This window comes from Ambystoma mexicanum, chromosome 1q, assembly GCF_040938575.1.
Source record: "Ambystoma mexicanum isolate Mex_15411 chromosome 1q, UKY_AmexF1_1, whole genome shotgun sequence".
Classification (NCBI taxonomy): Eukaryota; Metazoa; Chordata; class Amphibia; order Caudata; family Ambystomatidae; genus Ambystoma; species Ambystoma mexicanum.
The window spans coordinates 1223668632-1223688460 of NC_090922.1; the positions used below are offsets into that span (position 1 = coordinate 1223668632).

General features: G+C 47.4%; 1 protein-coding gene across 4 annotated transcripts in view; it reads right to left on the bottom strand.

Moving 5' to 3' along the window:
* Nucleotides 1-9217: 9217 nt before the first annotated feature.
* The window catches only part of RAVER2 (ribonucleoprotein, PTB binding 2), a 1138299-nt gene continuing 1127687 nt past the window's right edge, over nt 9218-19829 (bottom strand). For 2 of the 4 annotated variants that reach the window (XM_069641987.1, XM_069641988.1), the window contains one exon: nt 9218-9706. In XM_069641987.1, the coding sequence (XP_069498088.1) occupies nt 9563-9706 (144 nt within the window). In that variant the 3' untranslated portion in view covers nt 9218-9562. The remainder of the gene's footprint in view (nt 9707-19829) is intronic. The other 2 variants (XM_069641990.1, XM_069641989.1) reach the window with 1 other exon arrangement.

A 19829-nucleotide genomic window follows, 5' to 3' on the forward strand; every position in this document is an offset into this window, starting at 1 on the left:
GCTTGGCGAACCTGCTGGAGAACCTCTTGCACTTGGAGTTCATCGCCGTCGTGAACAGGTCGATATGGGGTTTGCCCCATCGTTGAAAGAGCCGATGCACCTGGTCCTGACGATTTGAGCGCCCAGAACACGGCTCGTAGCCCCAGGATGTTGATGTGAAGAGACCTCTCCTCCAGGAGCCAGAGGCCTCTTGCATGGAGATCTCTGGTGTGGACCTTCCATCCCTACAGGGAGGCGTCTGCCGTTACTGTCTTCTGATACGCTGGGGTCCGAAAGTCCATGCCTGCCGAGAGGTGAGCACGGGCACCCCACCTTAGAATCGCCCGACGGAACTCCTCGTCGGGCGGGATCCTGTCTTTGAAGCAGCCTGCCGCTTGAATCCAGAGGACGTCGAGGAACTCTTTTAGCAGACGCATCCGAAGTCTGCAAAAGGGCACAAGGTAGATGCACGAGGACATCATCCCGAGGAGGGACTTGATGGACCTCACACTGGCCACCTCTGTGGCTAACAGGCGCTGCACCTTTCCCAAAATGGCCTTCGTCCTTTCTTCCGATGGAGATGCCAATCGCTTCACTGTATCGAGCTTCGCTCCCAGAAACAGTGCCACCTGCGACGGGACCAGATGGGATTTTGGGTAGTTGATGGCGAATCCCATCTCCGTGAGCAGGCGGACGGTCCTCGCCGTGTGTTCGACAGCGAGTTCTCTTGACCTTGCACGGATTAGCTAGTCGTCCATGTAGGGGTAGACGTGGATTCCTTGCAGGCGCAGCCGCGCCCCCACCGGTGCGAGGCACTTGGTGAACACCCTGGGTGCCGACTTTAATCCGAACGGCAGGGCTCTGAATTGGTAGTGACGCCCCTGGACTATGAATCGGAGGGACTCTGTGACCTTTTAGAATGGGGATGTGGAAGTAAGCATCCTCCAGGTCCAGTGACGATAGGAAGTCACCCTCCTCCAGCTGTCCCAGCACGTGCTGGAGGGTGACCATCCTGAATTTCTGTGCCTTGATGTACTTGTTCAACCGACGCAGGTCCAGGATGGGGCGCCAACCACCTGTCTTCTTTCGGACGAGGAAGTATCTTGAGTATACCCCGGAGCCTCTTGGGGACGAGCTCGATGGCCCCCTTCCTGAGCATCGCCCTTACCTCCAACAGCAGTTGAGGGATGTGATTCTCCTTCCTGGCCACGGGAGGAATGCGAGGACACTTCTTTTGTGAGTGTCCGCGGGCCAGGGTGTCCAGCACCCAACGGTCAGTGGAGATGGACTCCCACACGCTGATGAACTTCGTCAGCCGGCCTCCCACCGGTTCGACGCAACGGCCGGTTCAGTCCTGCTTGGAAGAGGCCTTGGCCCCCTTGCCGACGGCGGCGAGACCCTCCTTGCTTGCCGCGGCCTCTGTAGGCCTCCTGTGACGAGGAGCAGGCCGCCTGGCAGTAAGTAGAAGAGCCGCCGCTGGATCCCTTGGAGGCTCCCTGTCTGCCTCCAGAGCTCCGAAAGGGCTGCCGTTGCTGAAGGACTCCTAGGGCTCGGGTTGTTTCCGTGCCTGTCTTGATGGCCTGGAGGGACTCAACCACCGTCTTTCCAAACAGGTTGTTGCCGTCGAACGGCATGTCCAAAACTCTAGTCTGGACGTCCTGGCCTTGAGCCATCCTTGTCGTCGGAGGCAAACCCCGTTGGCCAGTTGGCGAAATCCGGTATCAGCAATGTCCGTTGCCACCGTTATGGCGTGATCCGATGCCACCTCTCCTTCCTGCAGAATCTGTAGGGCCTCCGCCCTCTTGTCGTCCGGTAGGAAGTCTAGCAGGGGAGCTATCTTGAACCAAAGCTCCCTGTTGTAACGGGCCACAATCGCTAAGGCATTGGCCGCCTTAATCGTCGTCGCCGCCGACGAGATGACTCGTCGTCCCATGGAGTCCAACTTCTTGCCCTCGCTGTCCAGCGGGGAAGTGGCAGTTAAAGCCTCCGCACCCGCTGCTTTCTTCTTGGCCGCTGCCGAGACGACAGAGTCCGGCGTGGGCTGGGCCCTGAGGCACAAGGGGGCGGCATCTGGGACCCGGTACTTCTTCTCGTACATGTCCCTCTTGGCGGGTGTCGTGGAAGGGTTCTTGAGGATAGCCAGCCCCTCGTCCCAGATGTCTTCGAGCAACGGCACCGCGAGGTCCGTCTTTCTCTTGGCCTCTCGTCATTGGTAAAGAAAACCTTCCTTTTTCTGTTCCTCAGGGCAGAGCTGGAAGAGCTCGGATGCCCTGGTTATCATGGCGTGAAAAGAGCCAATTTCGTCGGGTGGAGAAGCCCGAGGGGGAAGGGGGGGTGATGACGGGATGTGCGATGTGTCATCGCCGCCGCTGTCGTCCGTCCCTGTATCCGTTGCTGTATCCTCTCTAGGGTCCGGCGAGGGGGATGAGGGGTCCACGGGCCTTGCGGGCACGAAGGGCGGAGTGGGGTGGACTCTCCTCCGCTTGCTCGGAGGGCTTCCCGACTGGCCTGGTTCTGGATCCTCCGTCGGGGTCCGTGGTAACCTTGTCCTTATCTCAGTACATAAGGATTGGATCGCCAACGAAATGGCCGCCGAGCTATCCTGGGGCTCGGGTAATGGCTGCGACGGACAGGATGGCTGCTCCACTGGGCCCTCGTCGTCGCCATCGTCGCTATCTTCGATCACATCAGCGGGAACCATCCCCTGGGATCGAACCTCTCGTTGAGGCCTATGAACCTCTCGTTGAGGCCTTTCACGGTTTCCACCAGATCCTCCTCGGAGGCTGAATCCAAGTCCGTAATGGCCACCGCCCCCCCCTCTTTTTCTGCCAGGGTCTTCACGGGGATCTTAACGATGGTCTGGAAAGAGGATTCCCTCCGTGGCGGCAGGGAAACTCTGGGCCCCGAGGTCGCCTCCACTAGCGTAGCCTCTGCCGGCTTCGCCAGGGCCGCTGCGACAACCTCGATAGAGGCCTTTGCCGGGTGGATCAAGGCCCTCACCACCTTAGGTGCATCCTGGGCCTTCACTTGGGGGGAGGGTCATCGCCTCGCTCCCCCTCGGCTCCCTTCGAGATCGACCGGTGCCTCTCCAGAAGTTTACCCGGGTTGTCGGACTTCCTCTTCCCCGAACCAGAGCGCTGCCTTGTGGTTGATCGTGCCGGGGAAGTCATACCCTGCCTGGCAGCCGATGAGCCCGACCTTTCGGCGCTCCCGGTGCCCGCGGACTCGCGGTGCTTGGCCTTCTGTTGGGCCCCCGTCGCCAGAGCGCCCTCACAGGTCGTAGAAGACCGCTCAGACTTTTTCTTCGCCTTCTCACCTGCTGTGCCCTTCTCCAGCAGGCGGCGAGGCGGGAACGACGATCTTGCTTGCTCCGTTCCGACAAGTTCTTGAAGAACGCACAGTCCTCCTCCACGTGCGTCTTGTCCTCATGAAGGCAGTAGAGACATCTCGAATGCTCGTCCTCCTTGAAAACATTTTGCAATCCGCATCCTGGGCAGCTCCTGAACAGCTTGGACCCGGGCGTCGAGCTTCCCTTGTCCTGAGCCATGTCCGTTGAGGTAGGCCACAGATCTTCTGGAATCCTCCAAGAAGCGTAACTCGACGAAAACGTCACCCTTGAGGGGCGTAGAAGAATTCCGAAACGGGTCCCCGTTATCGGAAGTAGAAACGGTGGAGCTTGAGGCTCGATTAACTGAAAAAATTTGAAAAATCGCCCGAAAAAAGCGTGAAAATGCAGTAAAAGCTCGAGAGCTGAAACACGAGGACTCCCAACACTTGAACGTGCGGTAAAAATCTAAGGATGGCTGCCAGGGGAGGGGCTTAGGTAGAGGACAGTCATTGGCTGGGGGCAGTATGACCCAGAGATCAATGATTGGTTACTAAGAAAGACAGATCAGAAACGAAACTGATACTGATTTTTTCTTTACCGAGGATTCCCGGCCTGACGACGGGGAATATTCATGAGCATGTGAATCCATGCCAGACCCCATGCTGGAGAAGGGCAAAGAGGCAGGTGACTTGGACGTGCAAATGAAACCGTTTGCCAGGTACTGATCCAGGTAAATTCTAAGATGCTGATTTTCCTGTTCTGCCAGAGCGTAAATTCGGCTGCAAGGGATATGGGCTCTGCGTACAAGATCTATTTGACAATCGTAGGTTCTGTGCGGGGGCAGAATGTTGGCTTGCTCTTTTTTGAAGACATCCTGGTAATCTTGGTATTCAAGCGGTAAGGAGCTGGTGAGGCCCAACACGATTCCTTTCTTCGGTTGCAGAATGGTGTCATCTTTTTTATAACATTTGTCGGCACAATCATGAGGAAATGTCAGAACACTTTTTCGTAAGTCGATCCTAGGATTGCGGGTCTCCAGCCAGGGCATTCCCAATATCATCTCGAACTGAAGAGCACCAATGAGATTGAAAGTAATTTCCTCTTGATGCCCGTCCTGACATAGAAGCTTGACCTTCTCGGTGTATTGTGTCACCGGGCCGGATGATAGCTGAGAACCATCCACAGTAGTGACGTTTTACGATTTCTGCTTCTGTCGGAGAGGAAGACCTATTCGGAGAGCCAAATCTTGGTCAATGTAGTTACCCACAGCTCCACAATCAATATATGCCTCCAAGGCATGTATTTTTGATGGTTGCTTGTGATTCACCAAAAGCACTGGAAGGACTAGATGTGAGGTGTGTACAGATTCCTTTTTCCTGCTTGACAAGCGGACCCCTACACTTGCCCGTCATTGGCATTTCCCAGAGTTCTGTTGTTCTTCCTCAGTTTTGTCTGTTGCCCCAACCGTTTTCTTGGGTGGTTTTACCGGGCAGTCACGGAGGAAGTAACCTGCTGGTCTACAGTATAAGCAAAGCTGTCGTCTTCTTTTTTCCCTTTCTGCTTTGGTAAGGGGACTTCGTAATCCACCAAGTTGCATCGGCTCAGACTGTTCATGTGGTTTAGTCTGATTCTTACAAGGTCGTACGTAAACTGACTGTCCCTCTGATCTAGCTCTATCCATTTTCCGATTCTGCAACCTAATATCACGTTGCACCGTCAAGTCTATGTAGTCCGCACACCTCTCAGGGGGATTCACCACTTGCGCCAACACATCCTTAAGTTCGCCACGTAACCCTTGGTAAAAGAGTGTAGTCCTCTTCTCTTCTGGCCAGTTGGTCTGGACTAAGAGACGACTGAAGGTTGCAACATAGGTTAATAGATCTTGACTCCCTTGTCTGAGTGACAACTTGTTGTCCAGAGAATGTCCTTATGTATAGTGGGCAAACAATTTGCCATCTCATGTTGGAAATTTCTAAAGTTCCGGAGTAAAGGGTCATCTTGATTTACCAGAGTTATAGACCAGTCCGCCGCACTACCTCCTAAATACGAGAGTACAAACGCCACTTTGGCTTGGTCATTAGGAAAGGCTCCTGGTCTGCACAAGAAATGAAGACGAAATTGGTTCATAAATACAGCAAACTTGTTTGGGTCGCCGATGAAGCGTTCAGGAGGGGCTAGAGGGACTGCTCCTGGAAGAACCACCTGAACTAGTGTAGATTGTTGTGGTGTGGAAGAACGAGAAGATTGGTTCACTCCAGGCAGTGGAACCTGTCCTGCTTGTGCCGGTAGCATTTGTCTTGCCAATTCTTCAGTTCTTTCTCGAGTTACAATAAGATCCCTCCATAATGCATTGGTTTCCTGTCTTGAAGCATGTACTTCAGCCCTTAATTCCCCTAGTAACAGTGCTAACTGATCTGTTTCTGAAGTTTCCATAACGCCCAGGCACAGAGTATTAGAGGGCTTTGTGTTCTGTTATGCTCACCTGGTCTCTGTGGAGGCATTGTGGCACGGTTGCAGCCCTCCCTGGACTTGAATCACCTCCCTTCAGGCCTCTCCCTCAGTAGAAAAGCTGTGAGCGGTGGTACATGGTGAGACTGCTCCTGTGAATTATGGAAGATAAGCTCTCCGTCTTGCTACTTCTGGCAGGGGAGCGTCGAATGGGATCTAGTTCCGTCACTGATCCCCGATGAGGATTAGTCCAGTCCAGCTGCGACTATGCTTCTCCTTAAGATTGGTAAGTCTTTCTTGAGCTATTGTGATGCTGTTCGTTCTGTTTAATGTTGTTATATGTTGATCCTAATTATGCCCGCAATAATGTCTCTTCTGTTTTCTTCCCTTAGATGGAAATGCGGCCTAGATGCAGCTGTGAGACGTCAGACGCGGCCGAAGGGAAGAAGGAGGCTACCGCAACGTTTGACAGCAGGTAAGCAAAGGTTTAAGGTAAAGCGCGAGGTATGGCGAAGCGCAACCTTAAACTGACTGTTTTTTCAATGTCTAACCTTGTCTTCTGTTTCTTCTTGCAGGCGCTGCTGTCGACAATGGAGCGCATCGTGCTGCGGTGCCAAGATGAAGATTTCAGCGTTCCGGAAAGTGTAAAGATGAATAATTGGCTCGCTGAAGAGATGTACCGGTAAGAACAGCTTCCCCCAGTTGTTAAGTATGTTGGCAGGAAGCAGGATATCCAGGAAGCAGGATCTTCAAAGGTAAGTCTGACCTCAGGCGACGGTGAGCATTACGCTGCTTGCAAGTGCAGAATAACGCAAAGCACTGGCCTTAAGGATGAGCAGCTTATATAGCTGAGCTTCTGAAGTCACGTCCACCAGATTCAGCCTGCCTGCCACACCCGAAGGCAATCCATTAGCAGCCACACCCAAGAATACACTTGGGCTGCTTAATGAATAGAATGTTCAGGTTAATGCATCTGCTTAATGGATGGAATGTTCAAGGTTAATGCATCAGAGTAACGGATGGAATGTTCAAGGTTAATGCATCTGGAGTGCTATGTCCATAATAAAGGCTTTTGGTGTCAAATGGATGTTCTTGTTTACTTTTGTTCATGAGCCTAGTGCCAAAGGCGCCAGGACAGTGTCCACCCAGGTCTCCTGTGCATGCTACCCCTGAATACCTGTGCCCCTGACTTCATGGCCATGACAATTAGCAGGGTGAATTGGATCAGTGATCTTGGGAAAGATGGGAAATGGTTTCAGGGGCGGATTTAAAAGCAAAGTGGGATATTCCTGATTTTTCTGACACAGATTATAGGCGGTTGAAAAAGATCATTGGGAAAGAGTTGACTGATAACTTGGATTTAGATATCTTTACAGCCAGGACAAAGTTGGGAGAAGGAACTATTGCCAGTAGGATTTACAAGCAAATGGTCGCCAAATGCAAGGAAAATGACAGTTTAAGGGAGGAATGGGGTAACAGATTGGGCAACGTTGTTACGTCAGAAATGTGGCAGAGTATGTGTACAAATGTGAATCTTTGCTCAGTGAACCTCGGCAAGAGATCGAGGCAAATCAAAATACTAAATAGAGTATACTGGAGTCCTGAACGCTTGAAAAAGAGGGCTGTGTCTGATTCGGATGGGTGTTGGGGTTTCTCATGTGAGGTTGGTACTTTAGAGCATATGCTTTGGAACTGCTATTGTGACCGTGTTATTTGGTCGAAAGTTTGCACGATGTGTGCGAGTGTACTTGGCAAGTCTATTGATCTTGATTTCAAGACGATACTTGGTTGTGATGATTTGATGGAGGAATTGACGACGTCTCAGAAGAAATGGCTTCTCAGAGGAGCTTTAATAAGTAAGAAAATGATCCTGCCTGGAAGGAAGTCTCGGGTTGCACCGTTAGCAGGTGACTAGATTGATGAAATGTATAAGCTTGCGGACATGGAAAGGACAATCTTCAGGAGATTGAGAAAGCCATTGATTTTTGATAAAATCTGGGGGAAATTTTGGGATTTGTACTAGTTTCATGATCTCTAGACTTGTTTTGTTGGGCGGGGGTCATTGAAAATTAGTATGTATATAATTTCATTTGTGTTGTATTTTTAACTTATGTTGACAGATAGCCTTTCCTTGTTTCTGTTTTTGCCGTTACTTATATTTTGTGTACTTTTAATCTGGAAATATATATAAAGTATTTTTTTTTTAAATAATTACTTTCATTCTTGATACGGCTAGTTATATGTTGATGGATCGGAGAGCCTGGCTGGCCCAGCATTTGGCCGTAGATGTACAGTTAACTGTTGGCAAGCAAAGAATCTTAAGTTGTTGCAGGAAAACCTCAATTATACTGTGCTTTATAGAAGCTAAAATAGTGAACATCCAGCACTCTTCCTAGGAGTTACAAGTGGATTCTTCCTCGCTGAGGCCAACATTTGATGTGAATGACAGGACTTGGATTTAGAAAGACAGAATAATTACCACAGATAGGTCATCTCTCAAATGAAAATACTGATGTATAATTCATGCAGGTGTAGGGCACACAATCTGTTTTCCACCTGCAATGCAGATTAGTATTGATTTCAGCACCACCACTTTGGAGGTATAGTTCATGCAAAATATTTTTGATTTCTTAGGTACGTAATTGGGCCAAAATGGACTCCAATCATAACAGCCTATATATCAAGCTGTCAGGCCAGCAGGTCTTTGCACTTGGTAGACAGCGAGCCCAGAGTATGCATTGTTTTTGACAGTGAATATTATTGCAAGGTCCAAAAGTATCCTTATCTGATTTTCTGATCATAATAAAACTTAAAAGTAGTAGTAGCTTCAAAATGACAATAACCAAGCGCTGAAAGAATCTAAGATGGTTGCCACTGGCTAATACACCCATAGGTTCAAGGAAAAAGTGCACAAAGAGTGCATGTGGACTCTAAAGTGAAATGTCATGTAAATGATGGAACAGTCTAAAAGAATGTTAATCTAAGTTATCTTGTAAATATGCTAAAATAAACACAGAAATAAAAGATTGAGGGTATGCATTTACAATGCATTATATCATATCAATATACAGTGTACTTTGGTGGAAAATGGAGCACTGCACCAATGATCTTATTAAGTATATGAAAACTGGAAAACATATTTTACAGTGCTATAATTAGTAGTGTTCACCTACATCAACGTTATTTTAATGAAGTTAATTTGGCTTGGACAGGTCATTAGTGGACAAAAATTGTCACTCAAAAATTAGAAATGTAGACTTCTTACTTCGTTTTAGTATACCAAATAAAAGACACTGCAGCATAAAACCTGGAATTTTGTCGAGTACACACTAATTAACACGTTTACAGATCGTTCTACAGGCTTTGTCTGTTCTGTAATGATGGAAGGATTGTTACACAAATAAACACACGGATATTTATAGGAATAAGCATTATAATAGAAATAGTTTTTGACCAGGAAAATAAACTTTTTCATTCTTCATTTAATAGCCAAAATAACAGTAATAGTACTCTATGCCATCAACCACAGCAACAAAACGAAATCGTAAACTCGGATTTGCAATAACAAGGCCATAGTAAATACAACATTGAATGCAGAATTTTTCAACAAGTCATTTAAAACAATAGAAAATGTCAAAGTAACTTTTTATTGCTAAATATATTTTATTTGGCAAGGCTGCCTGACAAAAAGTACAGCATTTTATTTCCGGAATTCCCCCGTTTTTGAAGGAGACCAGTGTGTGGTGGAATTAAGGCAGAAGTGAACAGCAGTGGTACCAACACATGCGTACTAGTGTTGATTCAATATTAAAAAACACGTTTTCGTTTGAAGTAAGAATCTGCATAGTTGTCTCCACCATCTTGCGCCTGCTGAGAAGCATATGCCACTGGATACGGGTCAGGAGAAGGAAGAAGGCACGAAGAGCCTCTCTTTTCACTTTTCCCAGTTGTCTAATTTGGAAACAAGAAAAACAAGTTTCAATCTAAAACGAAACAAACATTTGCTGTGAAATATAAACAATCAATGCAGTGTTACATAAATGATAATGTATTCTATTATGCTCCTCATTTGTTTCCGAGAAGAATACTTGATTTGCAAATTATACTAGGAAACTACCATGAACAGGTTTATTTTTCGTTATTTCCATCTGTATTACTTGTTGCATGCCTTTGGTGACATCTGAAAAACAAAATATCTGAATGGAAAGTGGAGGGACCTTGCTTCTTTATAACGGCCAATATCCTTTCAACTAGACTCTCTTATCTCAGGCTGCCTCCATTTGGCTGCTCTGGAACTCTACAATACCTTCTGCCCACCCTTGTCTCGTCATAATCCTTACTAATGAAGATTTCCTACTCACTAGACACACTACAAAGTCCCAAATGTACCCCTACTCGCTAATGGGAGCATTCAACCCTGCCTCTCCATGTACTCTACCTGTGTTTTCTGTCTCCTAACCGAAACCAATGAGGATGCTTGGAGCAGGCTGTTGCAGTTCCGGTTGCATGTTAAAAGAAAAAGGTAAGAAGGAGTAATGGAAGTATGTGCTGTTGCAGGACCAAATCCCTCTCACCAGAGAATTTCTTATATTACTTACAACTTAAACTCTCCATCTTGGTATTCACCTAAATCCAATCGCCACAATTTTGTTTTTTACTGGCTAGGGATAGGTCAACATGTGATCCCCAGGGGTATCAAACTATTCAATATACATTGGTATTTCATTGCCCAGGCAGTTAAGATCAGCGAAGTTGGATCTCCGACTAGGTTATTAATAACCTTAAAAAATCAACAAGCTTGGGGAGGGGTCCAAGATTTTTGTAAAAAGAGTTGAACATTTCCATTTTATCATCACCTGGATAGATATTAAACCCAATTCCCACTGAATTACTGAGATTGGGACACAACATGGAAAGGCCAAGACCTTACACCAAATAGAATCCTCTAATTTGTTTCTGAAGTTACTGAAAGTTAAATTTGCTAAGTCCCAGACTAGAATATGCCTAAAAAGGGATCCATGACCAGGCCTTCACCAACACAAGTCAAGAACGAGTTATTTAGGGACAGGATTTTATGCCCATGAAAACCGATGGGGGTTGGGAGGGAACAGCTATGTCAACTTATCCCCCTGACTCAGATTTCTCCGGCGACCACTGCTGAGGTTCTGGATTCTGTTGAGGACAGTCTTCTTCCCCTGGTTCTGTCGAAGAAGGCACAGGGGGGGAGGGTCGCTTGTGCAGAGGTCACTTTTTGAAGCAGGAGTTCGTTTCGGTTGGTCGCAATGCAAATGTTCGGGACAGCTTCCAGCATAACATCCAAATGAAGAAATGTTGAAGACTCATGCAGGCAGACCACCTCAGGATACTCCAAGGAGCAAAGATGACAAGTTGCAACGGGATGCACCACCGTTGGCCGGCAACAGGTGATTTTCAATGGACAAACAAAGGAACAGGGCCAGCATAGCTTCTGTTAATGCAAGAAGGCAAGCAGGAACAAGTTACTTATCTGTAATTCTTGTTCTCCACCATGGGTCGTGCATGGATTCACATGCTCATGAATATTTCCTGTCAGGCTGGGAATTCTCTGTACATTTAAAGCAGTTTAGCTTGAAGCTAAAAACTGCTCGTCTATCAGTGTCACTTTGGGTCATACCGTCCCAGCCAATGACACTCTTCCTCCTAAACTCCACCCCTGGTATTCATCTTCAAATTTGGTAGTGCACATAAAGTGGGCATCTGAACCAAGAAGAGCCGAAGAGGGGAAGGAGGGAGGGTTTGCATGTGAATCCAGGCAAGGACCATGCTGGAGAACAAGAGATACAGGTAAGTAACTTGTTCCATTTCCTTCATGGCGTCTTGCATGGATACACATGCTCATGAATACAATTACACAGCAGTACATATACACAACCATTGGAGGTGACAAGGCTCACACAAGCAATACACCTACCCCTGGAACAGACTCAACTAAAGAGAAACGGCTGCGCAACACTGCCTGGCCAACCCAGGACTCCCTGTCGACGCAGTAGAATCTTGTGAAGCAGCGGGTAGACCACCATGTAGCAGCCCTTCAGATGTGGAGCAGGGGAACACCAGAGAGAAACGCTGCCTGGAAGCTGTCTGTTGGCAAGATGATGGCAATGCACGATACAGCCGGAGGGCCACCTGGAGATGGAAGCCTTAGAGAGGGCCTTCAGATGTCCCACATGCCCAAAATTGACCAAAAAAAAAAAAAAAAAAGACGTCTTTCGAAAGTCCTTTGTGCGTGCAACATAGAACTTCAGAGCATGCGCAACGCCCAGCGAATGCAACACCCTTTCAGCAGGTGAAGAAGGTTTCAAGAAGAAAACTGGCAGAACCAAAGGTTTGTTGAGATGAGTCTGATGGAACCTTTAGCATGAAGGAAGGATGAATTTGCAGATCTTCTGTAGCAGTGTGGAATGACAAATATGGAGGCTTACAGGAGAGGGCCTGATCTTCCTGGCCGCTTTGCTTCATTATTAGCCCATATTGGTCTGGGATTTAGTCGGTCTTGGATACATGCCACCTAATCAGCCGAACATATAAAGTAAAAATGGCTCGCTGTGGCAGTTTAATAACGTCGTGAACAGCAGCTGTGCAATGATCTGGTCTGAGGCTGCGTGTCTATCGTAACTATATTGTGTTTCGTTCGCTATTTCTTATCGCTATTGGTCGGTCTCTGGGGTGGCTGGTATTCTCTGTGGCTTGTCTCTGTTGTGTGTAGCCAAGGCAATCTTTATCTGTTATCTTGTAAACAACACATGCATGATATTGCATTTATAACGCACCTGTACACAAATATTTCTAGGCGCGACAAGACAAGGAGGGGGAAACAAAGGGAGGACAAAACAATCTTACTAGGGCTTATGTCATTCAGATCAGGCACGTGCAGGGAAGTGGAGAAGTACCAAGGGGGAAAGGAAGGGAGAAGTGCAGGTAGCTCAATAAGTGCAGCTAGTGAATGGCTCATAGGTGCAAAGAGAAGGGACTGTAGGGTTGCAGGTAGAGACCCTTAAGTGCTGGGGGAGCCTGGAGGCAGTGCGAGGGCAGCTGGACATGCAGGAGCCTGGGCCCGAGTTCAGAGGGTAGCCAGGTGACCAGAGCGCGGAGCAGTGAGGTACGTCAGCAGGGTAGAGGATGAGAGAAAGCGGAAGCGAAAAGGACGGTCTTAAGTTGCTTCCGGAACCGGATGTGGTTCTGCTCAAGTTTGAAAGAGGCAGGGAGGCAGTTCCAGAGGGAGGCCCCAGTCGAGGAGAGAGATCTGCCCCCAACAATCTGCTTGGAGAAGTGTCTGACCCTCAAAGAGTTGGAGGTGGATGAGCGGAGAGCTTGAGAAGGAAGATTTTTAGGAAGAGAAAGTTGGAGGTAGATCAGTCCCAGGCCCCAGAAAGCCTTGTGGACGATGCAGAGGTCTTGAACTTGATCCTTGCAGCCACAGGGAGCCAGTGAAGAGTTTTCAGGGCTGGAGAGAAACGATCCCTAGGCCAGGACAGCCAAAGTCATTTAGACATAGCCTATGGATCTGATGCACTTCTTGGATAAAAGTCTTGCACAAAGTTGGAGTGTTCAGAAGAAACTCATTTGTAGGGTCACAAACTGTTAAGCCTGTGAGAAGGGAGTTGAAATCAACTCGAAAAAGGCAGCCAATACAATTCCACAGTGAGAAAAGCGCGGCTAAAGGCAATAAGGTAAGTACCCCAAGCCTAAACAGTACCTCTGGTTAGAAGAAGAGTGGTCCAGCTGGATTCCGTCTTGCTACAGCGGTTCAGACCCCGTTTCCTGAGCCTCTGTCATGGGGACAAGAGGGAAGACATCTGGAGGGCTCCTGCGGCGGTACTCGGGAGGTTGTCGGCAGCTACAGGATCTTTTTGGTTCTGCAGCACTTTGCGGTTTCAGGGCTTAGCAAACAGCACTGATGCGTGTTAGGCAAGATTGTATGCAGTACCCTGTGGGAGACTGCACCAGCCTTGTCCTCTTGGCAATAGTTAACCCAACCTTTGGTATAAGCATGTACTACACAAGTTGGTAGAGTGACTGAGTAGCCAGGCTCATCTCAAGAGGGGTCAATGTGAGCTATAGGGTTATTACACAGCGAATCACAGTAACAAGTCGCCAAATAAAAACTTACACTCAAGGTTTCTTGCTTAAACATTTATTTAACAGTCAGTTGAATAAGCTTTCTCTAGAAGGGAGCAATTATATATGCAACACAAAAATATACTTCCAAATACACACTTTGTTTCTTTAAATCAGTAAATACCCATTTGGGCTGGCACACAGATTCTTCCTACACCCTGAGGTGACAAATAACTAGGACACTGTGGACATTAATATATCACTGGTACTTTTAGAGCAATACTGAGATTAGGGTCAAAAGGAGAAGATGAGGGAATAAAACAGTGGTTAACAAATATTCTTAAGTAGGTAATTACTTTCTGAACCCTCCAATGCAAAGTAAATTAACCCTTTCCTGGGGGAAGGCACAGCACAAAGTCAGAGGTAAGAAGAGTAGTTTAGGGAGCCTGGACAGCCAATGTTAGTTGAGCAAAAAGACTAGGTGAGCTAAAGCACTTCTTGCTGATAGGTAAAAAATCTAGCACAATGCTTTAGAGGTTTTGTATAAAATGAAATCATTGTAGGGCCACAAGCTGGGAGGCTTGTGAGGAGCAAAGCTGCAAGCAACTCTGCAAAAGTAACCAAGACAAGTCTCAACTGAGAACTACCAAAGCTACACAACAAGGTAAGTCCTCTTAGTTTTACAGTACCTTTGGTTAGAAGAAATTGGTTCCAGCCGTCTTCTGTTCCTGTGTAGCTCTGCATATCCTCTTATCCCCATGACTGAGGCCAGGCAGGAACAAGAGGGAGAACATCTGGGGACTCCTGCACTACGAATTAAAGGTCGGCGGCAGCAGCAATGGGAAATTTCAGATCAGCTGCACTTCGCGTTTTCAGCTTCTCGCAATTAGCACCACGGCGGTTCTCGGATACCACTATGGACTTTCCTCGCATCTGGGGTCCAGCACTCTGTTGAGGTGGCTCACGCTTGGCTTGGTCAGTCCTGCTTCCTGAGAGCCCGGAGAATCTTCCTGGAGCTTGGGTCCGACTTAAAGACACTCTATTCTGGTGTTCCTCTCCCTGGCAATCGGTTCCTGCAGCAGCAGTGGAAGTACAGCCAGCTCCGAGAGGATGTCCAGATGAGCTCATCTTGGGGTCGATTGGTCCCACCAACCCAAGGGGAGAAGTCGTCCTTTGCAGGTCTTCTCTAGTCGAGGCAAATTCGGAGCTTCAGCACTGCAGCAGGTCCTCACCGGGTACACCAACGGTCCAGGAGTTGCAGCAGGTGTCTCTTCCAAGTTCTTCTTCGGATTCCTTCGTCCAGTGGTCGACTCTGCCTTCCAAGCAAAAAGCCTAGCCTTTTATGCAGGTTTCTCCCATTCATTCGTAGCCTATCTGTCAATCACACAGCAGGGTGGCTGTCCTCCGAGGATAGCCCTCCAGCCAATCACCCTTGGGTGCATTCCTGTAACCAAGGAGACTAAGCACAAGGAGTTTCGGGCACCTCCCTCGCTTCCTGCCCTGCAAGACACACTGGAGCCAGAGGCGGGCTTCACAAGTGAATCCTGCCAAAGACAAAACAAACCAAACCTGGTTTGGCGCATGTCACAACGTTCGTGGTGGGACAAACGACAAAACAGATTTGGTTTAAAGAAAACTTGATTTTATTTAACTAAGTCCAAACGCAAAAAAATAAACTAGAAGGAACTTTTCCTCGCTGTTTTCTTTTTCCTCTCTTTCTCTAAAGTGATGGAGACTGGCAAAGACTATTGAGTTCCCCTCTCAAAGTTCAGTGTGATCAGTTCGTTCACCTCCATGGGAAAAAGGGTTTTCTTAGCTTCCCCCTTAACTTTCCTCTTTGAGGACTTGATACTTTCCTATCTGTTCCTTGGTCACAATTTGAATAATATATATAGTTCTGGTAACGGTCTTTCCTGTTGTATGTATTTAGTTCTGACTTGCCTTTCCCTCCTCTCACTATGAGGTTACTGAATCTTAACTCATAGTATAGTTCATAACACGTTCACCGTGGATTAGCATGTCGTCTTGCCAGTTCTGCTTCACACATGGGTTAATGACTGACCTCTCCAATACATTTATTGTTGGCAGGGACTACTACTGGCTTCCTTCTGGTTCGCACAATGTCATACGCTCTTGTCCAAAAACTCACTGTCCGCCTCGCACTCTTATGTGGATGCGATGCTGCCGTCTGTTATGTTCGCTACAAGAGCCCGATCTCGGCTCCGCCCCCTCCTCGCAGCAGTCAGCTGTCGTAGCTGGCCGCCTCCATCAGCTGTTTAATACGGCCCTCCCAAGCCGGGCGGCATGCCCTCTCTCACCGGCATTGTGATTTGTTGACAGTGGTATGCAAAGCTCCTCCTTCGATTTGGTGGGGGTTGAGAGCGGCTTCGGACTACGTGGCTCTCAGTCAATCCCAGCCCCTGCAGCCTTCAGATCTCTGTTCATTCACAGCGGGTCCCTGTATAAGACGCAGCTTTCGTTTCCTCTCTTTCACTTATCAACTTCAGCCAACGGGCTAACCTGTATATAACGTCTGAACTTTGTAACTCTTTACAGCTTCATTTTCGGCACAACATTTTCTAATAGGCCCACTGGTAACAGGGTTCCTCCTCTTGCACAGCTGGTACCTGTCAACAACAACCAAAACGACCAGTATCTTAGAGCAAGGAACCTTCAAGTCTGTATATACACTTTCTATTAGCTGAGATAACCGTCAATCAATCCCATTAAGGCCCAACCCCATGCATTCATCCTATTGCCCTCTGCTTGCTGTGATGCCTGGTGAAACTGGACAGGCCCCTCTGGCTTTGACCCCCTCTCCTGGCTTCTACCTTTTCCCAGCACACAAGGTAAATCTCAAGAAGGACCTTTCCAACAAGAACTGGCGAAAAAAGACGACTGGGGCCATTTTTAAAAAATGGGCACCCATGGGTGCTTACTGCAGCTGCAATTGCAGCCTGCGGTAGAAACACTCAATGGAAGGAAAAAGTAAACTAGAGCCACCAGCCATTAATTGTAGAAATGGTAACATAAAACTAGACAAAGAGGATACTAAGTAACCCCTCCAGTACCCTATTGTAAGATAGTGTGTGCTGGGTCTAGAAATTTACAAAATGTAAGTTTGTTTTATTATTTACAGTGCTCGCCAGACCCGAGAGTATCAGGGCGCAGAACACTCAAGAAAGTTCTCAGCTTGGTTACAGTGCTGTACAGGTGTATACAAGATCAATAAAGGAAAGAAAATACATAGAGGTATAACAGGGTAGGGGGCAATTACAAAAAAAGTACTGAGGTATGTACAGAGGGAAGGCATTTGCAGGAGTTAAAGTACATAGTCAAGGTATACATACAGGGTAGGATACATATACAAAAGGTTAGAGTAATAGATTATGTTCAGAAAGAGGGTGTTAGCAGGCGTCTGTTTAACAGTCATTTTCTTTGATCCATTTGATGATGTTGCACCTAAAATTAGGGTAGCTTTGGGGAGCCCTTAGCACAGGGGTTAGGGAGTTCCACAGCTGGGCCGCTTTAACTGGGAAACTACATCCTCCCGTTTTAGAGTGTTTAGATCTAGGTATTGTTAGTAGGTTGGAGTTGGCTGATCTTGTTGGGCGATTAGAGTCTTGTCTCTTAAATCTATTAAGATATTGTGGGGCAGCATTATTTAGACGTGTGTATGAGTGAGGCCGTTTTAGTAAGACTTTGTCGCTGGTGGTGAGCCAGTTGTTCCTTCTTATCTGAGATGTGGGTATTTTTAGCTATATCCAATGCCGCTTTGAGGGCGTTATTTTGAAGGATCTGGGTTTTATTAGTAATGTGCTTGTTGGCTCCCACGTATAAGGCATTCCAATTGTCCAGCTTTGAAAGGATTAGAGCTCTGGCCAATGTGATGCAGCTGTGGGTGGATAGGAAGGGCTTTGCCGCTCTGATTAGCTCGCATGTATAAACTGTGGCCGAGGCCATGGCGTTGACCTGCTTGGAGGAGGAGAGGGTGGCACCTAGGTAAAGATCCAGAGTTTTAACTTCTTTAGCTACTTTGATTAGGATACCGTCAATGTTGAAACTGGCGTATTTGTGGTCTAGTTTGTTCAGGTTGGGGGTGGTGCCTAGAATGATGAGTTCTGTCTTGTCATCATTCAGGCATAGGCCATGAGTGGCCATCCATGCCTGGATGATGAGGTAAACCATGTTCACAAAGGCCAAATACTTGTCCTCATCTCCCGTCAACGGGATGAGAATCTGGGTATCTGCATAGTTAGTGTTGGTGATACCAAGATTGTCTAGATCATTGAAAAGGGGCTTTGCGAAAATGTTGTACAGGGCATGTCTAGATCATCAAAAAGGGGCTTTGTGAAAATATTGTACAGGGCAGTTGAGACGCATGATCCCTGTGGTACTCCATAGGTGAAGGGAATGGGGTCAGCTGAAGCTGAGGGCGATAAAAACCATATTGTCCTGTTATTGTGGAAAGATTGTATCCAAGCTATAGCTTCTTGTGAGAAGTGTGCTGCCGTGTCCAGATGGTTACAGAGGACTTTATGGTCGACCAAATCAAATGCAGCCGATAGGTCGAGTAGGAGTAGTAGCACTGTTTTCCCATTGTCCCCAAGTGTGTCAATTTGGACTTTAAGGTCCATCGGTGCTGTTTCAGTCCTGTGTTGGGGTCTGAAGCCACACTCTCGGACTCCTAGCAGATGGTTAAGTTGCAGATATTTCTGGATTTGGAGATATGCACTCCTATCTACGATTTTAAGTAGGAAAAGGACGGTGGTGATGGGTCTGTAGTGGGGATGGCAGGGTAAAGGGTTTGTTTCTTAAGGAGTGGGAGTACCCAGGATTCCTTAAGGTTGCTAGGGATGGTGCCGGTGGTGAAAGATGCATTGATCAGTTTTGCGATGAAGGGGGATAAGTCTCTGGCAGCGTCTTTAATGGGCAGGCAGGGGTCTCCCTGGCAGTTGGAGGGTTTCAGAATGAGGATCGTTTTTTCTACCTCCAGAATGGATACCTTGGAAAAGCTAAAACGGAGTGTGGGTTTGTGCATGGGTGTGGGCTTATGATGGGGTTGTGTGGTTGAGGTGTGGAGAGGTCTTTTTTATTTTTAATCTTGTCCTGTAGGGTAGAAACCTTGTTGGATAAGGCTTTCTGGATACTTGTGCACCAGTTTTTGTCCTTGACACAGGTGTCTGGGGCGGGAATTGGATTTTCTAGTGCTTTAAGTTTTGTGAATAGTTCTTTTATACTGGAGTTGGCTTGCCATATTCGCTTGTTGTAGGAATCTCGTTTGGCTAGTATTTCCTTTTTGTAATGAGTAGCTAATTTGTTAAGGTTGCGTTTGTTGTCGTCTGAAGGGTGGAGTCTCCATGTGGATTCACTCTTCCTTTTGTCTATTCTCAGTGATTTGAGGTGGGGGGAGAACCAAGAGTTGAGGTGCATTTTGTGTTTGCTCTCAGGTTTTTAGGGGGGCAATGGAGTCTAAAGCTTCTGTCATAATTTAATTATATTCCTCAACTAGAGAGGATATTCAACATAGGTAGTATAAGGGGGACAAGCTTCTCTGCTTTAATATTTTTTTATTCCTAGTTGTGATGGCCGGTGCCAGTGAGGTGATCTTGGCGTCTAGAAGAACAAGTTACTTTCTTACCTGGTAACGTTCTTACGATGGGATGTTCCTCCAACGTATTCCACATATATGACAGGTAATCACCACAGCTGTGCTGCTTCGGAAAATTTTTCGGTGTCTGCGTCCTGCGTCAATGACGTCGATACGCTCCCTCCAGGGCCTCCGTCGAGCTGACATCACCGGATGTTATTAGTAGGACGCACAACGCCCGTAGCCCCAGTTGTAGTTTTTTCCCCAGAACGTGTGGCACCAATCTTCTGCCAGTATGACGGCAGAAAGCCTTGCGGAAACGTAAGCTGCAATCGCATAAGAAATTCTGTAGAGGGGCAGGTCGGGAGGGTGCGATGTGGAATACGT